Genomic DNA, 16724 nt, shown 5'->3' with positions numbered 1-16724 from the left:
AAACCAGTTGAGGGGAGAGGAGCAATTTCATGTTTCCTGGCTTGGTGGCTGGATTATTTATGATGAAAGTTAAAACTAGGAATCACTAAGGTCGGCTGGGCTGCATCCCCAGCAGCGTGGGCAGCGGGGCGAGGGAGGGGATTCTGCCCCTCTGCTCCGCTCCGGTGAGACCCCACCTGCAGCCCCGCGCCCAGCTCTGGGGCCCTCGGCACAAGGAGGACATAGAGCTGTTGGAGCGGGGCCAGAGGAGGCCCCAAAAATGATCCGAGGGCTGGAGCCCCTCTGCTGCGGGGCCAGGCTGGGGGAGCTGGGGGTGCTCAGCCTGGAGAGGAGGGGGCTGTGGGGAGGCCTGAGTGCGGCCTGGCAGTGCTGAAAGGGGGCCATAGGAAGGGTGGGGACAAGCTTTTTAGCAGGGCCTGTTGTGACAGGACAAGGGGTGACGGATTTAAACTAAAGGAGGGGAGATTTAGACTGGACATAAGGAAGGAATTTTTTACAGTGAGGGTGGTGAGGCACTGGCACAGGTTGCCCAGAGAGGCGGTCGATGCCCCATCCCTGGGAACATTCCCGGTCAGGTTGGACGGGGCTCTGAGCACCCTGGGCTGGTTGGAGATGTCCCTGTCACTGCAGGGGTTGGGCTGGGTGGGCTCTAAAGGGCCCTTCCCACCCAAAGCATCCTATGATTCTATGATCTCTAAGATCATCAGCCCAACCATCGACCCAACACCACCATGCCCACTAAACCATGTCCCAAAGTGCTTCCCTCAGGGGCGCCCGCAGGGCCGGGGCCCGGGGGGTTCTGTTTCTGTTTCTTAGTGGTTAATGTGCCTTAAGGACTGACGATTTAAACCCCGATCTGCAGAGGATCCCCCTTGTGCCAAGGCCGGGCCAGGATATCGGCCCACGGGCATGGTCAGGAGCAGGCCTGGGCAGGGTGACCACAGTTAGACGAGGCCATGAAGGGCTATTCGTAACTTCGCACCTTTCGCTAAAATACCAGAGAACATGCACAGAAAAACAGCCGCTAAAAAAGCCTCAGCTGGGACGTCTATCTCATTACACATGAACAAACTCAAGCGTGACACAGAAACGAGACTTAGTGAGTTCTGCTGCTCGTGGCACTTCTTGTTTGTACAGATTGAGCGTCATTCTGGAAGGAAACCAGGAGTTCGAGCTCGCAAATCACAAATACAAGCAGCGAGTGTGAGGCAGATGCTTCTCTTCCATAATAGGCTGTTTGTGTGAGGCCTGCCTTGGTGCTGGAGGAAACATCTGGCCTTTTTCGTGCTGCTGGGAATTTTAAGCTGCCATAACGGAAAATGCCTTCCCAGCGATCCCGTAACAGTGAGAATTGAGAATGTCGTCGCTTTGCTCACTCAAAGAGAATGAAAGTATAGGCGAAGACTTCGCATCTCAGGCACAACCTCTTGCGAATTATATTAATGACTTAAATGCTGGGTCTATAAGATAATAAGAAAAGAGAATACGTCTGATGGGGAGTGGCTGAGGGAGCTGGGGGTGTTCAGCCTGGAGAAGAGGAGGCTGAGGGGAGACCTCATCGCTCTCTGCAGCTCCTGACGGGAGGGGGCAGGGAGGGGGGGTCGGGCTCTTCTCACAAGTAACTAGCGATAGGATGAGAGGAAATGGGCTCAAGCTGTATCAGGGGAGGTTTAGACTGGATATTGGGAAAAATTTCTTCACGGAAAGGGTAGTCAAGCATTGGACCAGGCTGCCCAGAGAGGTGGTGGGGTCCCCATCCCTGGAGGTGTTCAAAAAACGGGCAGAGGTGGCACTTTGGGACATGGTTTAGTGGGCATGGGGGTGTTGGGTTGATGGTTGGGCTGATGATCTTAGAGGTCCTTTCCAATCTTAATGATTCCTAGTTCTACTTTCATTAAAAAATAATGCAGCCACCAAGCCAGGAAACATGAAATTGCTACTCTACCCTTAATTGGTTTAGTGGTGGGCTTGGCAGTGTTAGGTTACTGGTTGGACTGGATGATCTTAAAGGTCTTATCCAACCTAAACCATTCTGTGATTCTATGATTTCATTAAAACTGCTGGTTTTCAACAGGAGCTTAAACAAACACCATGGAAGCGCAGGATTGCCGAGCAGCTGTTGAAGCGTCAGTTAATCTCTGTACGCTCTTAAAGACAGCTCTTTCCTCGCACGGCATTGCGTAGGCAGGTTGCTTATCCATTGCAGGCCGCAAAAGGCGTTTGCGTAGAGCTCTCTTTAGGAGTAGAGGTCACGGGAGGAATTTGTCAGGTCCCGTCTTTACCCCAGGTCGGCTTTCCAAGCGCCGGGGTTGCCACAGTTTAGGCACGGAGCCGTCTGAAGGCGCCTTGTGCCGGTTCCGCGGGTTTTATTCCTTAAAATGCTTTGCGCAAATGCGGGCAGCTGGGGAAGCGCCGGGCCGTCACTAGGCAACGAAGCCCCGCCCCCTTCCCCGCCCACCTCCGGGCAAGCTGAGGGCAATGGCTTCACGCAGCTGCCGCGCATGCGCCCGGCGCCGGGGGCCGGCGGGCTGGGCCGTGAGGCGGGCGCCGCGGCCTGGCTCGGCCCCATGGCCGCCGTGTTCCTCGTTACGCTCTACGAGTACTCGCCGCTCTTCTACATCACCGTGGTGTTCGTTTGCTTCCTCGTTACCAGCGGCCTGGTGCTGGGCTGGTGAGTGCGGCGGGCGCCGGCTGTGGGGCCAGCAGCGGCCCTGTGGGGCCAGCAGCGGCCCTGTGGGGCCGGCCCTGCCCGTGGAGGCCGGTGTGGGGCGATGGGCCTTGGCCGCGGAGGTCTGGCGGTGTAATGAGGCGTAGGAGGGGGGTGATGGGAGCTGGCACCCCTTGGGGAATGAGCTCCGGGGGTGCGGGGTGGCCCCGGGGTGCGACAGCGCCGGGGCTGGCGGTGGGGGTGGGTGCGTGGGGCCTGGCAGTGGTCGGGGGAGTGGGGTTGTGTTGCAGAAGGGAGGCTGAGGAGGGCTGGCACTGATCGTAGGGGAAGAGGGGCTGCTCCGGCAGAAGGGGAGGATGAAAGCTGTGGAGAAAACAGTGGCCGAGAGAGGACCTGACCCTCAGTGAGAGGGTGGGCATCAGGGAGGGCTGCTCCGAGGGAGAAGTTTGGCACTGTCAGAGCTGGACATCTCAAATGTTGGCGGTAGATAAAACGAGCAGCTATTGAGTAAGGTGCCTGGCGTTAGGCCGGGTAGCAGCTAAATCTGCCAGACTTTAAGGCAGAGTTGTTACTGAGGTGTGAGACTACCCAGGACCTCTGATGGGGCACTAGTCTGTTCCACTGCTGAAGCTCAGAGGAGGAGGGGGTGTTTCAAGTGAACGGAACAGGGGGCTGGGGCTGGGATGGGGAGAAGCCTTAAACAGCTGGCATGCTAAAATGTCTAGAGGGGTGATGAGCAGAAGACATTCTCCTACTCGTCTTTGAGAGGGTTCAGCAAAGATGTCACCGTCGCCTTTTTCAGAAATAGGTCCCTGAATGTCCGTAGCCCTGTTCTGTTTGTTTTCCTGCCAACTCAGGAGCATCCGTAAATGTAAATACTGATACTTGCCAAGTGGAGAGCATTGATTAGCGATCAAAATATTTTATGTAAGAGTTGGGGATACACCACACTTCTGGAGAGAATAAAACAAGAATTATTGCGTTTCCTACCATTGGCTTAACCTTAATATCTGTAGTGCTGTGCTTCAGTGTTTTCCTTCCTTTGTCTCTCTGAATTACAGGTGTTTTAGCTGTAGCTGTTTGTTCTCTTGGCAGTTTATAAATACTGTGCCTGACTTTTCCTTTAGTGCAAAGCCTTTCCCTTGTTTGCATCACTTTGTTAGCTGCCACTGGCTCAAACATATGCCATCTATTGCTTTCGGGGTGAATGAAGCTATCTTTTGATCTTTCAGATATGCTTTGTGGAAGGTTTTTGTTCTTGTTTTGCACTGCCTCCCCTAGCGCTGGGTAGGTGGTAGTGGAGGCAAGACTGGTCTTCGTTACCTTTCTGCTGGGTGAAGCTCCATCTCGTTATTTACTTGGAGAGAGAGGTGGTAGAAATCCTTTCATAATTCTCTCTGTCCCACTGCACGCTGACGGTTTTATATTGCCAACCATTTCTCTCCACTTTTCTCTTTTTTGCTTCATCGGTTCTTTAAAAATATTATCTTTACCAAAAAATGATACTGAATCATGATTCAAATAAATCCCCTGCATGTACGTCCCAACCCAGTGATCCTTTATCAATTTAATCATTAGTTATCTGTTCATAATAAATGCTTTCCAATCCCCTGCTGTAAAATGTCCGAAATAGGTGTGCCAGAAGATCCTTACATTTGCACACGTGTCCATTGATGCTTTTTGGGCTACAGGCTGTGTAGAGGACTGTCCAGATGCGTTCTTATTTCAGGATCAGAGATTCTAGGTGCACCTGCACTAGATATTATTGCAGTTTATGTAAGTATATACTAACTGTCTTCAAACTAGTTTGTTAAGGAACTGTTAGTCAAGTAGAAGCGGTAGGCAGGAGCTCAGCACGTGCAAGTATGTATGTGCCCAGCTGCTCAGAGATATGTGCTGCTCAGAGATATTTGAACTCCACCGTGCCGTGGCTGTATGACCAAGAGCCTCCAAACAACTTCAGTGTGTCTGCAGCTGCAGTTACAGTTCAAGTGCTCTTGAACTTACTCATGAAGACAACTCGATCCTTTATTTGCTATGCAGAGCGCTATAAATGCATATGGTGTCATATGAGTGCATAATACTTGATATATTGCCGTAATGACATTTTGTTTCCCGCATCGTTTTCGCCATCAATTGTCAGCTTGTTTTATGGATGTGTTCATGATGGTGTCAGTCAGCCTGAAAAACACCAACTGCTTAGGAATGTTTTCATTTGCAAAATCATGCACTGATTTGATGAGCATCTGTTTTTACGGCCAGCCCCGCATACCTGTGGCTCTCCTCAGAGAGTCGAGGTAGGTTCCTGCACAGATAGCTTTCTAGAGCCAGTCCATTCGATGCTGTGGGCACAGGGATGAAGTGGAATTTAGATTGGCTGAATGTGGTCCCGTGCGTCGTCTTTTTAGCTGGAGGTGAATGCTCATGTTAGGAGGAGCTGTAGGCTCAGCACCTATTTGAGGTCCGGGCTGCTCTTTGGAGAAATTCACTCGTGAACAAAGCTGTTGGAAACTCCTGCCTTTTCTAAACTAGTCTTGTTCTGAAGAAATTAATTTTCCCCTATACCAGCTAACAATCTAGGCTGGTAGAATGTTAAATCATAAAATAAAAACTGTATCTTTATTCATCCTTCATACACTGAATCCTACCCTAACTTTTACAGAAGCACTGCACCTTATTGTTGAACAGAAAGGCCTTTCTGCCTTCAGCTGCTGCTAAAACTGTACTAGAGGCTTTTTTCTATGGGTGCTTTTCAGGGTGATTATCCTGTTGCTTTCGACCAGCGAAGAAAGTTTTCAAAGAACAGGGTTTTTACTTTGGAATCAGCCAGATGGTATAAAACAGGAGGCATCTTTCTGTGTGTCTGGAGGGATTAGCTCCATTGAGTTTTGGATATTCAAAAAGTGAAAGAGCTGCTGCACCTGGTTTCTTTGTGAGTAAGATGTTTAACTGGTGTACTTCATTCCAGCCCCGGTGAAGTCAGCGTGGTTCTGTTGACTTGCATTGGACAGAGATTTCACTCTCTGTGTGCACAAACTAAGTATGGCTGAGCGCCTTATATTGTATCATTGAAGGAATGCAAAAGTTTCCATCAAAGTCTAGCAAACCAAAGGAATTTATCAAAGATGGAGTAGTGAGGATAGAGTATTTTCTGCCAGCTCAATCGCTTTCCTCTTTGGTGTATCTGTGACACTCGAGCACGCAAGGTGTGAAATGGTAAAGGCAAATATTTGTTAGACTGCCAGGGACAGGTTGTTGCTATTGAGAATGGCTTTGAGAATTTTTTTTTTGTGAAGTAGTTCCTTCAACTTGAAAGTCACTTTTGACTGATGTTTTTCCCTGTTAGTCTTACAAAGGGCACCCCTCCAACGTGAATCAATAGAAAGGAGCCCAATGTCAGCAAAAGCTCTGTTTTTCTTCTTCGTTTGACACACAGGAGTTGCAAAAGATTTTAAACCCAGGAAAAAGTAGCAGTTAAGCCACAAAATTGTCTGTTTGGCTCAGAGATGTATTGTACACGAAATTACTTCAGCAATTTTCAAACTGATTACACTGAAGTTGGTAGTGCCCTTTTCAGCTTGAGTTATCGATATGAGACCCATCTTACCGTAACAGCTGCTATTTCAGTATACTAAATGGAAACAATTGATGCAGGGAAGAGCCGATGCTTCGTGCCATTCAGAGTTTTCCAGCACCGAATATGCTGATGACTGCATGAACCAAAATTCAAAGCCATTAAACAAGCCACCACTTCAACGGTACAGGTGGCAGTGACAAAAGCACAAATTCAGGGAAGTACAGCCCGTGCTAATTAATAACTGTTTTCTAAAATGCATTAACAAAAGGCTCCCACAGCCTCTCCTTCTTGCCTTACTAATGAGACAGGACTGGATTAATGCAGTGAAGAAAATCTCAGTCTCCAAAGCAGTTTTCTGATTGCATATCTGGGACAGTTTCTCTAAACAGCTTTTGGTTATTGAAAGTTATTGCTATCACCTTAAAAAGTGAATTATTTTTAGCCAAGTGTAGAAGTAAGTCTGTTGTGGAGCTCGTTTTTTAGATCCTGATCTTCTGTAGTGGAAAGCCCCAGGCAATATGAAAATCTTGGGGTTTTAATTGATGTCAGAAATCATCCCAAAATAGTCTTCCTCACTTTCTTGGATTTTTATTTTGATTCATAGAGTGTTTAAACTTTTAAACCTTTGCTTCGTTACTCTTTTAGGGTCAGAATATCACTCGGGCTAGCATGCTAGTTTTGGCTTTGAAGGGGTCTTAGCATCTCAGCTTTGATTCAGAGTCTTGACTATTTTCTGGCTCAAAGCAGAGGCTTTACAGCCCCTGATTTAATATCAGCATATTATGGTCATTGAGGTTTACATGGGAAGTCGGGATCTTACTCTCCCATAAAAACATCTTGCTGGCTGTAGTTACAGCTAGAAATATGTTAGGGCTGAATGATTTACTCTAAGGGCCTCCTTTTGAGCACCCAGTCCATGAAGGCTGTTCCATCTTTGTAAACAGTTGTTTGTTTGTTTGGGGTTTTTTGTTTTGTTTTGTTTTGTTTTTTTTCCGGTACTGTGACAGGATGTGCAGAATGTCACCAGAGAAAGCTCTGGCTAACTGTTTACCACTAGAGGGCATTGACCATTCTCGTTAATTTTATTCTTTTTCTGGAAACATTACAGGAGTAAAGTATTCCCCCTATATAGATTTTCTGTATATCTGTGAAGATTCCTACCTTCTGTCACAAAAAGCTGGAGTCAGACTATATTATGCATGCATCCTAGCAGATATTCTGCAAAGCCGAGCTAGCTCTATTTGTTGTCCTGCTTGCTATTTAGAGCTGAAGAAAAATTTGAATGTGTCAACACTAACACATAAGCCACTTGTTCTCCTTGTTTCATGTCTCATAGGTTTGGGTTGGGTGTTCCTGTTATTCTGAGAAACTCAGAAGAAACAGAATCCAGCACAAGAGTTTTGAAAAAGCGGATGAGACAAGTGAAGAATCCTTTTGGGTTAGAAATCCCTCATCCTGCTACAGCCTCAGTAACAAGTCAGTGGATTTCTGATGTGCTTGATTTTTGTCAGTTTGGGTTCCTGAACTTAGTACTATGTTTTCTCGCTCTCACCCTTTTCCTTTATCAAAATTCCTCAGAAACGTGCTTCCTCCCACCATTACAACACAAATAAGTTTTACACAGCTTATAAATGTGGTGCTTTTAAAAGTGAAATGTTTGGATATTTAAGTACAGTTTAATTCTTATTAATGAAACACTTCCTGCTATAACAGATTTTAAGTAACAAAAACATTTGCAGATTACCAGCTACTGTGGGTGTTTTTGTAAACTTTACAGAATTGTAGAATTCTATAGAATTCGTTACAGAATATATGCTGCCTACTTAAATCTAAGTCCAGATCTCCAGCAGTGTTTGGAAGTGCGCTACTTTTAATAAATAAATAAAAATATCTCTCTCTTTCTATCTGTGCTTCAGTGGAAACTGAATTTAAATATCTATTTAGGTCAGAGTTCAAGTAGTTCCTAACATCCCTGAAATCCCCCCATAGGAAGTGAAATTCATGCCTTTCTGCATCATTGGGGAGCAATAAGCAAGGCTGAGCATCTTCCCCCAACACAGATGTGGAGCCTTCCTACGAATAAGAAAAGGGCTGCAGCAGTTTTACCCCTCCCCCAACATTTTTTTTAAAAAAACCCAAACAAACCCAACAACAAACCCAACAACTTAATCTTCAGGTAACTTGGATTTTTCAGGAGGTTTGAGCACTTGAATTTGGTGGGACTTTTCAAGACTTCTGCTCCTGTTTGTGCAGTAAGTGTTTAGAAGTTAATGGGTTGGGTACTTGATTTTTAGAAAAGAAACAGAGCGCATAGATCTTCTTTTTATGCTCCCTCTGCGTGATCAAGAGGGCCTTATTCTTGGAGACCAGAGAGGGTGTGGTAGGCCAGTGATACAAGTAATACCATTATCCAGAGAGGGAATGGACTTTGGGCTAGGGGTTGTGCTCTTCCGTCTGCCCATGAGTGTGTAAAATGTTACCAGAAGTTAAAATTTACCCTTCATAAAAAGCACATGCTACTTCAGTTAGCTTAATCAGCCATTTTAGCTCCTCGCACCCACTTCCTCATCTCCATGGACTTTCATAAGCACTAAACCTAGCCTAAATTCATAGAAGATCAGATTATGATGATAAAAATCTGAGACACTGAAGTTGTTTTCTGCCTGTTGCCCTTTAAGGACCTACACTTAGCAGTTCCAGAATTCCTGTGCATGGGTGAGTTAATGAAATCCTTATCTTCTTTCTACAAGAGGGTGTAACACTGACACCTGATTGTCTGGAAGACTGTATTCTTACATGCTACTGGGGCTGCAGTGTTCAAAAACTCCACGAAGCGTTGCAGAAACATGTCTACTGCTTCAGAATAAAGACTCCTCAGGCATTAGAGGATGCTCTGTACAGCGAATACCTCTATCGACAACAGTACTTGTATCCTTTTTAAAATTTGTTTTGACAAAATATGCTAATTTGTTGGCACAGGGAAGTGTTGGGACTTGTGAACACTCGGCAGTTCTTGGCACGATATATTTATGAACAAATATGATGAAAAGTATTCTTTATGCAAACGTCACATTTGTCTACAATTGCAGTGACACTCATTGTTTTCCTTGACACATATAAAGCATTAAAAAAAATGACAAGGAAGAAAAATATTGTCAGTTACCAGAAGATGCTCAAGTTGTCGATTTTGGCCCAGTGCCTAGATCTCGCTATCCGTTGATAGCATTGTTGACGTTAGCTGATGAAGAAGACAGAGAAATATATGATATTGTAAGTAATATAAGAATATATTTTAGGGTCACTGTATTTAAGGTCTGAATGTTTCAGGAGACAGGCTTGAATAAAGCAGCTTCCTTTCCCTGTCACCCAGAATTTGGTCCCTAACTTTATCACTCATGACTCCAGGGGAGCATGGCAGGAAAGCAAGGATAATTGTTATATAAAAATTATGTATGCCATTCAAAAGATGCTTATGATTTTCACAAAGCTCGTTATCTGCAAAGGTCTCTGGTTAGCCCTGTGGTCAGATGAACTAAGGTTGAGGTAGGTTAGTAAGCTACTATGATTTGTTTTCTGATCACATAAACCTGTGGTGGAGCTCTTGCGCTGATACGGTCTTTTGGATTGCTGTTGGCAAGGTAGGAGGATTTTTTTTCTTTTTAGTGTCTGGCACAGATATTTGAGCTGATTGCTGACTTGACTGTTAGGAACATAGAAATTACCTTTCTGCAACAGGCCAGAGTCTATGTAATGCCATACATTATGTCTCACAGTAGCCAGCTCCAGGTCATTTACAGGAAGGTCTGAAGGTCTTGCAGCAGACTGATACGAGATACTCAGCTCCCCAAGAAGGTCTCCTCCTAATCTCTTACAGTTAAAGCGGCGTCAGCCTTGTCGCATGCAGTTCAATATCCCTTCTAAACTCTAAATTGACTGATTCTTTTTGGAACGATTTGGGACACGCTTTTATCTCTCATCTTTCATTTGGTTGATCATCTGATAAGCACTAACTGCTCGAACAATAATACAAATTAACTCGGAGGCAAATTGCCTAAATCCACTGAACGCTTTTCCCTATCTTCATTTGGAAATGGTTCGTGAGCACGCCAGTGCCTAAGAAATCTGTTGCCTTTCCAAGTGATTCCTGCCCTTGGCTTCTTGTCACTTGACCTTAGGGCTGCCTTCCTCCCTCCTGTCCCCACTCAAGATTCCTGCCCCCTCCAGCTATATCCCAGATTAGTACATCTATATAGGTTTAGACCTCAAATTATTTTAATATAAAGAGACTTAATTTCATATCTGAACGTGTTTGATGTTAGCATGGACAAGAATTTGTAACACCGCTCTTTTGTTCCTTAACACAGAAGAAAAGGGGTGGAAGGAGAGTGGGGGAGGTACTTTTCCTCTGGTTTTGGAGAAAAGGAACACAACTAGAATCTGTTAATATGGTCAAAGGAGTAACTCCTCCTGAACTCCTTGCCAGACAAATGTCAGACTTGCATCTCTTGTTGTTGAAACAAACTTGTAAAATATAAATAGTGTGGAAAGGGATCTTTGCCACTGTGGCGAGTATGGTATTACTGCATTATTCTCACATCAGAGCATCAAGCTCCATCTTGAATTTTTTGTTTTTGGGGCAGTGTGTGTGTCCATCACTATGGATGGTGTTCCAGTATCTCTTTTCTGGGCGGGGTCTTAATTTTCATCCTAACCGTATTTGTGGCCAGATCATACCTATTTGGTTTTGTGCTGTAATTTTCCTCAAGCTCCAGAAAATTAGCATGACCATATATAAGAGTTACAGAAATTATTTGAAGGCTGGCAGGGCTAAAGTGGAAGAAGGCTTAGATCTCAGGCCTGTGTATAAAACAGAAGATTGAGAAGTAACCTGATTATGGTGTACAAGTATTTACAAAGAGAGAAAATACCTGGTGCTCAAGGGGAAGGGGTTCTATAATCAAACAGCATAGCATTTCTACTAGATCATAGTATCACTGTATATGTGTCTACGCTGCAGGACAGCATAACAGAGGAGACAGTAGCTTGACGATCGAGCTGCTTGCGTTAGGAACTGGTCCCACTCACAGTTAAAAAGTTGCCTGGGTGCCTGAACAAAGTATGAATTGAGGACATGCGTCGTCATTGAGAAAGCACTTATGTTGTAGTGGGGTGACACAATGCAAATACACTCAGAACCGTTAACTTTTAAACTCTTAGCATCAAAACACAAAATCTGTCATTTTAATGGAGATTTAATGGCTTTCAGGTTCCAAAACAAAGCTACTAGTGGTGTGAGTTTGGGTCTGGGGTTTTTTTGAGGCATTGTGATTTAGGAAAAAAGACCTTATGGCCAAAAAATAGTAAATTCAGTTAGTATAAATACATATGTATAGGTAAATAAACTCTGCATATAATTAGCCATGTAGTGGATTTTGAAGTGCAAGTCTGAGTTGCCTTTTACTTTTTTTTTTTTTTAAAGAAAACAGCTTGCTTCTGTATTTCATTTCTCTTTTGACAGCTTCTGGGAACTACAATAATACTGAATTTCACTTTCTTTTTTTCCTGCTTTCTAGAGGCTATTACATAATTTGGGCAGGGTGAGGGGTATTAGGCACAGCATGCAAGCCTAGAGTGCTCTTATTTTCAGAAAAGTGACTCTAAAGTCAGCCCATGGGGTCCTTTCATAATCCTTTCCAGTGAAATTTGTCTTTTGCTTACTCGGTTTACAAGCCAATCAGCAACACTTCTAAATGCTTTTTGGAGTCTAAAAACTGCAGTGCCTGTGTTTGTGAGGGAAGTGGGAGAATGTAGAGGAGACTTTGCCTTTTACATGTTCCCCTGTAATTCTGCACTCAGACTTCAGCTGACAGGCTCATTTCTTGTGTTGAAGACAGCCCGGGATGCGGCTGCAGAAGTTGTATGGGACTTAAATGCATGCACGCTCTTGGTTGCTGTAGGAAACTCCTTGCAGTTTGTCAACTTCTCTCCCATCCAGGATGAGCTCGTCATGAGTTAGCAGAGTGGAAAGAGGAGCGTAGGAGCTGCTACTTCTGGTTGAAGTCCTTATGCAGGTGGCCTCTCTGAGGCACGTCTGTGACTGTGTAAGCAAGCCCTACCTCGGCTGCATAAGCACTTACCTTCAGGAGGACTGCAAGTGCTTAGGTGCCTTTTCAGTTTGGGGCCTAATTCCATTAGGTGAGAGTGGCCGGAGCGGGTCTCTGCTGTAGACTGGCCATAGAAGGGCTCCGTGGAGAGCCAGGGCACAAAGCTGAAATGCCACAAAGTGCTATCTTGTGCCACGTCCTGTTTTTACCTCGTCCAGCATATTTTTTTGATCTGTGCTTGAAGTCAATGTTGTTGAAGTCCTGAGTGTCTAAGGAAATTAAGCAGGTCAGAGGTGGTTACAAAGCATGCAATCTTTCAAGCAAACTGTTCTAGATGAATCATGTAAGGAAAAGGAAAGTTATTAAACATAGCTTTTTTTTTTTTTTTTCTGGTAGATTTCAATGCTGGCTGTAATTCACATTCCTGATGAGAGCTACAGACTTTCCTGCAGAATATTGTATCAGTATCTACTTCTAGCTCAAGGTCAATACCATGATCTGAAGGTAAGCCACGTACTGAGTCTTGTTTCATTTGGGCGACAGCGTTAAGTTTAGTTTGTGTAGGCTTTCAGGAGCCTAAATTAGTATAAGACTTTTATTGTCATGCAAAGAACTGGATAATAGTTAAAATTATTTTATCAGTTAAGTAGTTCTAGCCAAAGTTACTGTACAGAAATATTTTATATGAAAATATTCGAGATTTCCTGGAGAAATGACTTGATGCTCATCTAGAGGCCTAGGTCCTGTCCACTTATTAAAGCAGTAGTAAGACATTAAGTAGCTGTTGAATGCTTCCTCTCTACAGAACTTTTGTTACCTCCTTGCTAGTCTTTCAAACCAGCACTTTCTCCTATACTGCCCTTCAACTGGGAAAGCCTCAGAAGAAACTTTTTAATTTCTTTTTACTGCGTTACATGCACAAAGGTTAGAAATCTGCCTAGCACATAGTATTATAAGTTAAACCAGTGTTCTCATTATTCCATTCCAGTTTCCCTTATCTATACATGTTGTGGGACCATATTTGTCCTGTGTCTGTCAGGCAGTTGATGATGTGATTCTATTTTATATTACTGTGATAATAAGAATAACATTTGATACCGATAAGCTAGAAATTGTGCCAAATTAATTCTATTGACTCAATTAGCATTCATTCAGAAATATATTTGTCCAAAGAAATGTTTGTCCTGGTCATTTTTTGGTGACATAGTTGTTCCAGGTGAAATTCCCTGTTCCCCTTAAGCTTTCTTTTCATGTATGGTTACCACTGTAAAAACACCACTTAAACTGAACAGAAATAACTGCACAGCTGCGTTTTGTGTAGTTGTGTAGCGTGCTCTCTGTGGGCATCTTTGGTTGCGTGGTAGTTTACTGGCTTTATTAAGAGATCATGCCCAGAAGAATTTGTGCTTCATGTAAAATAAAACAAAAAGGACTAGGGGTCTGTAATATGAGCAAGAGCGGACTGGCTTGAGTGAAGCAGATTTAACAGCTTGGTGGATATATTTTTCATAGGAATGGACAGAAGCATCCCTCTAGGCACAGAGAATGATAGACCAGAAACAGAAACCTGAGCTCTTCAAAACCTGGGCAGTTCCACTAAAGTTCATGCATGTACATTGATTTGATTCAGCTAAAATTTGATGACTTAATATTTTCCCAGTGTTCTATGTAATTTTATGCTTTTGAAATGCATTCAGCTGAAGGCCAGGCGACTGTCAGGACTCACACAAAGAGTGAGTCTGGCACTATTTGACCCAGTGGAAACCAGTCAATCTGACCCAGTGGAACTTGCATCGCGTGTGTGCGTTCAGGTATTGGGGGAGAGTTTGTTTACTTCTAAACATTTGTGTATATGTGTATTTTAGCAACTCTTCATGTCTGCAAATAGTACTGCACCATCTTCAAGCGATACGTCCCCTGGTGAGAGAAGCTCTGACAGAAGCTTGCTAGAAAAGGCCGGACTGGCTGAAGATGAACCAGAATTGCACGAAGAAAACAGCAAAGACTGTGTTGTTTGCCAGAATGGCACAGTGAACTGGGTACTCCTGCCCTGCAGGCACGCGTGCTTGTGTGATGGCTGCATTAAGTACTTTCAGCAGTGTCCAATGTGTAGGCAGTTTGTTCAAGAATCTTTTCCACTTTGCAGTAAAAAGGAGCAAGATGAAGATGAATCGACCCATATCTCGCAAGATGTTCTTCCTGAAAGAGTGTTTTAATGGGGAAAAAAATAGAAGAACTGGGTTGTATACACCGAGATTAAATATAGAAAACAGACTGTTTATGGGAGGATATGTAGCATTAACTCATATGGTTTTGCTTTTTATCGTTAGGTAATTTTCAGCTTCCTTGTTTTTCTTCGCCCCATATGCTCGCAGGAACACTACGCTTATCCATGCAATGTGGACAGAAGAAGTGCGTAGGCTATCTTTGAAGGATGTAATTTTATTTATAACTTCTTACTAGTTTTTCATGGAGTACTAGTGGAGGCTATTTTGATTACTAAATTTAGTATATCGACTAAAAAAAGAATAAAACTTGCAATTGAAGTTGCACACAGCTCATTCTATATTTATTGTATTTAAAATACTAGAGCAATATATCAGTTTAACTCAGTATACTTTAGAAACATAGCACTTTACCGAATGTGTCAAATGAAGGAAAGTAAATATTCTTCATTGTTAAACCCGTGTATGTTTATTTTTAGATGAAGGCTGGATTGTGGCAGGAGCTGGGAGTTGAAGGCATTCAGGACACCGTTTCTGGCTGTTTTGAAACATTTGCGTGTGTGCGTGCATGTGTGAGGGACCTTAGCCAAAGCCCGTTGGAATGAGTGGAAAGATTTTTGTTGATTATTGTTGGCTTGAACTAAACGTTGCTGACGCTTTCAAGCCTGAGTCTCTGCTATGTCATCTTGAGACACAGACTTTCAATCTTGTTAGCAATGGCTGCAAGAACTTGTTCTCCATGCAAATGTTAGTTAATTACTCCACAGAGTGGTTACTTGGGCAGTTTTGTGGTGCTATTCTTATATGAGTAGCCTGCTTTGGGGAATTTCCAACTCTTTTTTATTTGCATTGTCAGCTTGGATGCAAAGTTAACCATTTACCTTTTATCAGTATCCCAGGGAATTTACTTATTAAAGAAAGAAGCTAAAGAATAGCAGAAAATTATTTCTTTTTCCCTCCAATGGTGTATTGTCAAAAGCAATAAAAATGGCTGTTGTGAAATTGTTGGTTTGCTTCTTGAGAGAGAGCTCAATTCTCCTAAAGACAGACGAGCTGGGTTTCACATCTACTCATATAAGACAAAAATGCAAATGCTCGTTAGAATCTGTAGAAAAGGGCGAGTAGCTGCTCTCTGTCCTCCCTCTTGTTCCCTTGCAGCTTTGCCCCACGTCCGATTCCAGGACAGCTGCTCAGTTTCAGGGAGAGAAAGCCGTGCTCCAAGCTATTCAGCTGCACTCCCCTGCAGCTCCTTTAACGGTGCTGCCGGTACAAGGTACACACAAGGTGCTGCACACCTCCAAACCAGATAAGGAAGCTTCCTCTTCTGAAAGGTATTCCATCTTCATCTTTCTATAATTTGTTTTTTGTTTCTTTGTTTTTGTTTTGTCATGACCCTGCTTCCAAACTCCTCGCAGTTGCCTCTGAGGAAAAGATTTAGGTGGTGATGGTGGAAGGAGTAATGCTTAAAGACAAGCAAAGGCTGGGAATTGATGGATGTAGCCACAGATTTCCAGCCAGTGATCAGCAGGCTGTTTGTAGGACAATTTATCTGGTCTACGTAAAGAGACCTTCCTTGCCAGGGACAACTCGGGGAATAAACCGCTGGCCAAATCAGCCTTCTGTTTGCACTGTGTATCAAACAGGAATTAAATATCTAGGTGTCTGTGGGGACTATCGGTGCTTGCAGAGAACTTCGGAAGACAGATGGTTCCGTGTGGAAATCATCACCGCAAAGAATGGCGCGTGTGTGGCAATTCAGGAGGCTGAGAACAGCAAGGGGAGAGCAGAGAAGAACGTAATATCGAAAGGAATGGTGGCAGCAAGGCCATACCTCAGATACGAACACAACGCAGATGTGGAGCAACAACAGTGTGATGCGACTCGAGCAGACCCAGAGCTGCCTGTATTGAGAGAGTGTAAAGGCCAGATATCATACGGTGTCTTCACAACTCAGGATGAATCGGAGAGGCGTGACGAGGACTTGTCCTCTCTGTCATTACAGGCCGTCTTCACCCAACCACTTACACATGTGTCTTAGTGCTAGTGAGAATGTGAGCATGCAAAAATGAGCATGAAAGAGCCGGTGGGTGAAATCAGTCTTAAAAATAAAAATCACCTTCCCTTTCTATGTGGTCTCACATTGGGTTTTG

The 16724-nt window shown here is 44.1% G+C and overlaps 1 protein-coding gene across 1 annotated transcript; it reads left to right on the top strand.

The window, feature by feature from the left end:
- The first annotated feature begins 2543 nt into the window (after nucleotides 1-2543).
- On the top strand, nucleotides 2544-16371 carry CGRRF1 (cell growth regulator with ring finger domain 1). Its single transcript, XM_075711854.1, has 6 exons — nucleotides 2544-2671; nucleotides 7582-7721; nucleotides 8996-9173; nucleotides 9368-9515; nucleotides 12746-12853; nucleotides 14215-16371. The coding sequence occupies exons 1-6, from the start codon at nucleotides 2568-2570 to the stop codon at nucleotides 14563-14565; spliced, it is 1029 nt and encodes a 342-aa protein (XP_075567969.1). The 5' UTR covers nucleotides 2544-2567; the 3' UTR covers nucleotides 14566-16371.
- The last annotated feature ends 353 nt before the right edge of the window (nucleotides 16372-16724 follow it).

Source organism: Pelecanus crispus, chromosome 6 (assembly GCF_030463565.1).
Source record: "Pelecanus crispus isolate bPelCri1 chromosome 6, bPelCri1.pri, whole genome shotgun sequence".
In the NCBI taxonomy this organism is placed as follows: Eukaryota; Metazoa; Chordata; class Aves; order Pelecaniformes; family Pelecanidae; genus Pelecanus; species Pelecanus crispus.
This window is presented reverse-complemented; position numbering and strand designations above follow the sequence as displayed.

What these genes read in the sequence shown, in the direction of transcription:
- CGRRF1 (XM_075711854.1), top strand. Translation starts at nt 2,568, where the DNA reads ATGGCCGCCGTGTTCCTCGTTACGCTCTACGAGTACTCGCCGCTCTTC. An exon ending in AGCGGCCTGGTGCTGGGCTG is followed by an intron (nt 2,672 to 7,581) that starts GTGAGTGCGGCG and finishes CATGTCTCATAG; the next exon opens with GTTTGGGTTGGGTGTTCCTG. An exon ending in GTCAATACCATGATCTGAAG is followed by an intron (nt 12,854 to 14,214) that starts GTAAGCCACGTA and finishes TGTGTATTTTAG; the next exon opens with CAACTCTTCATGTCTGCAAA.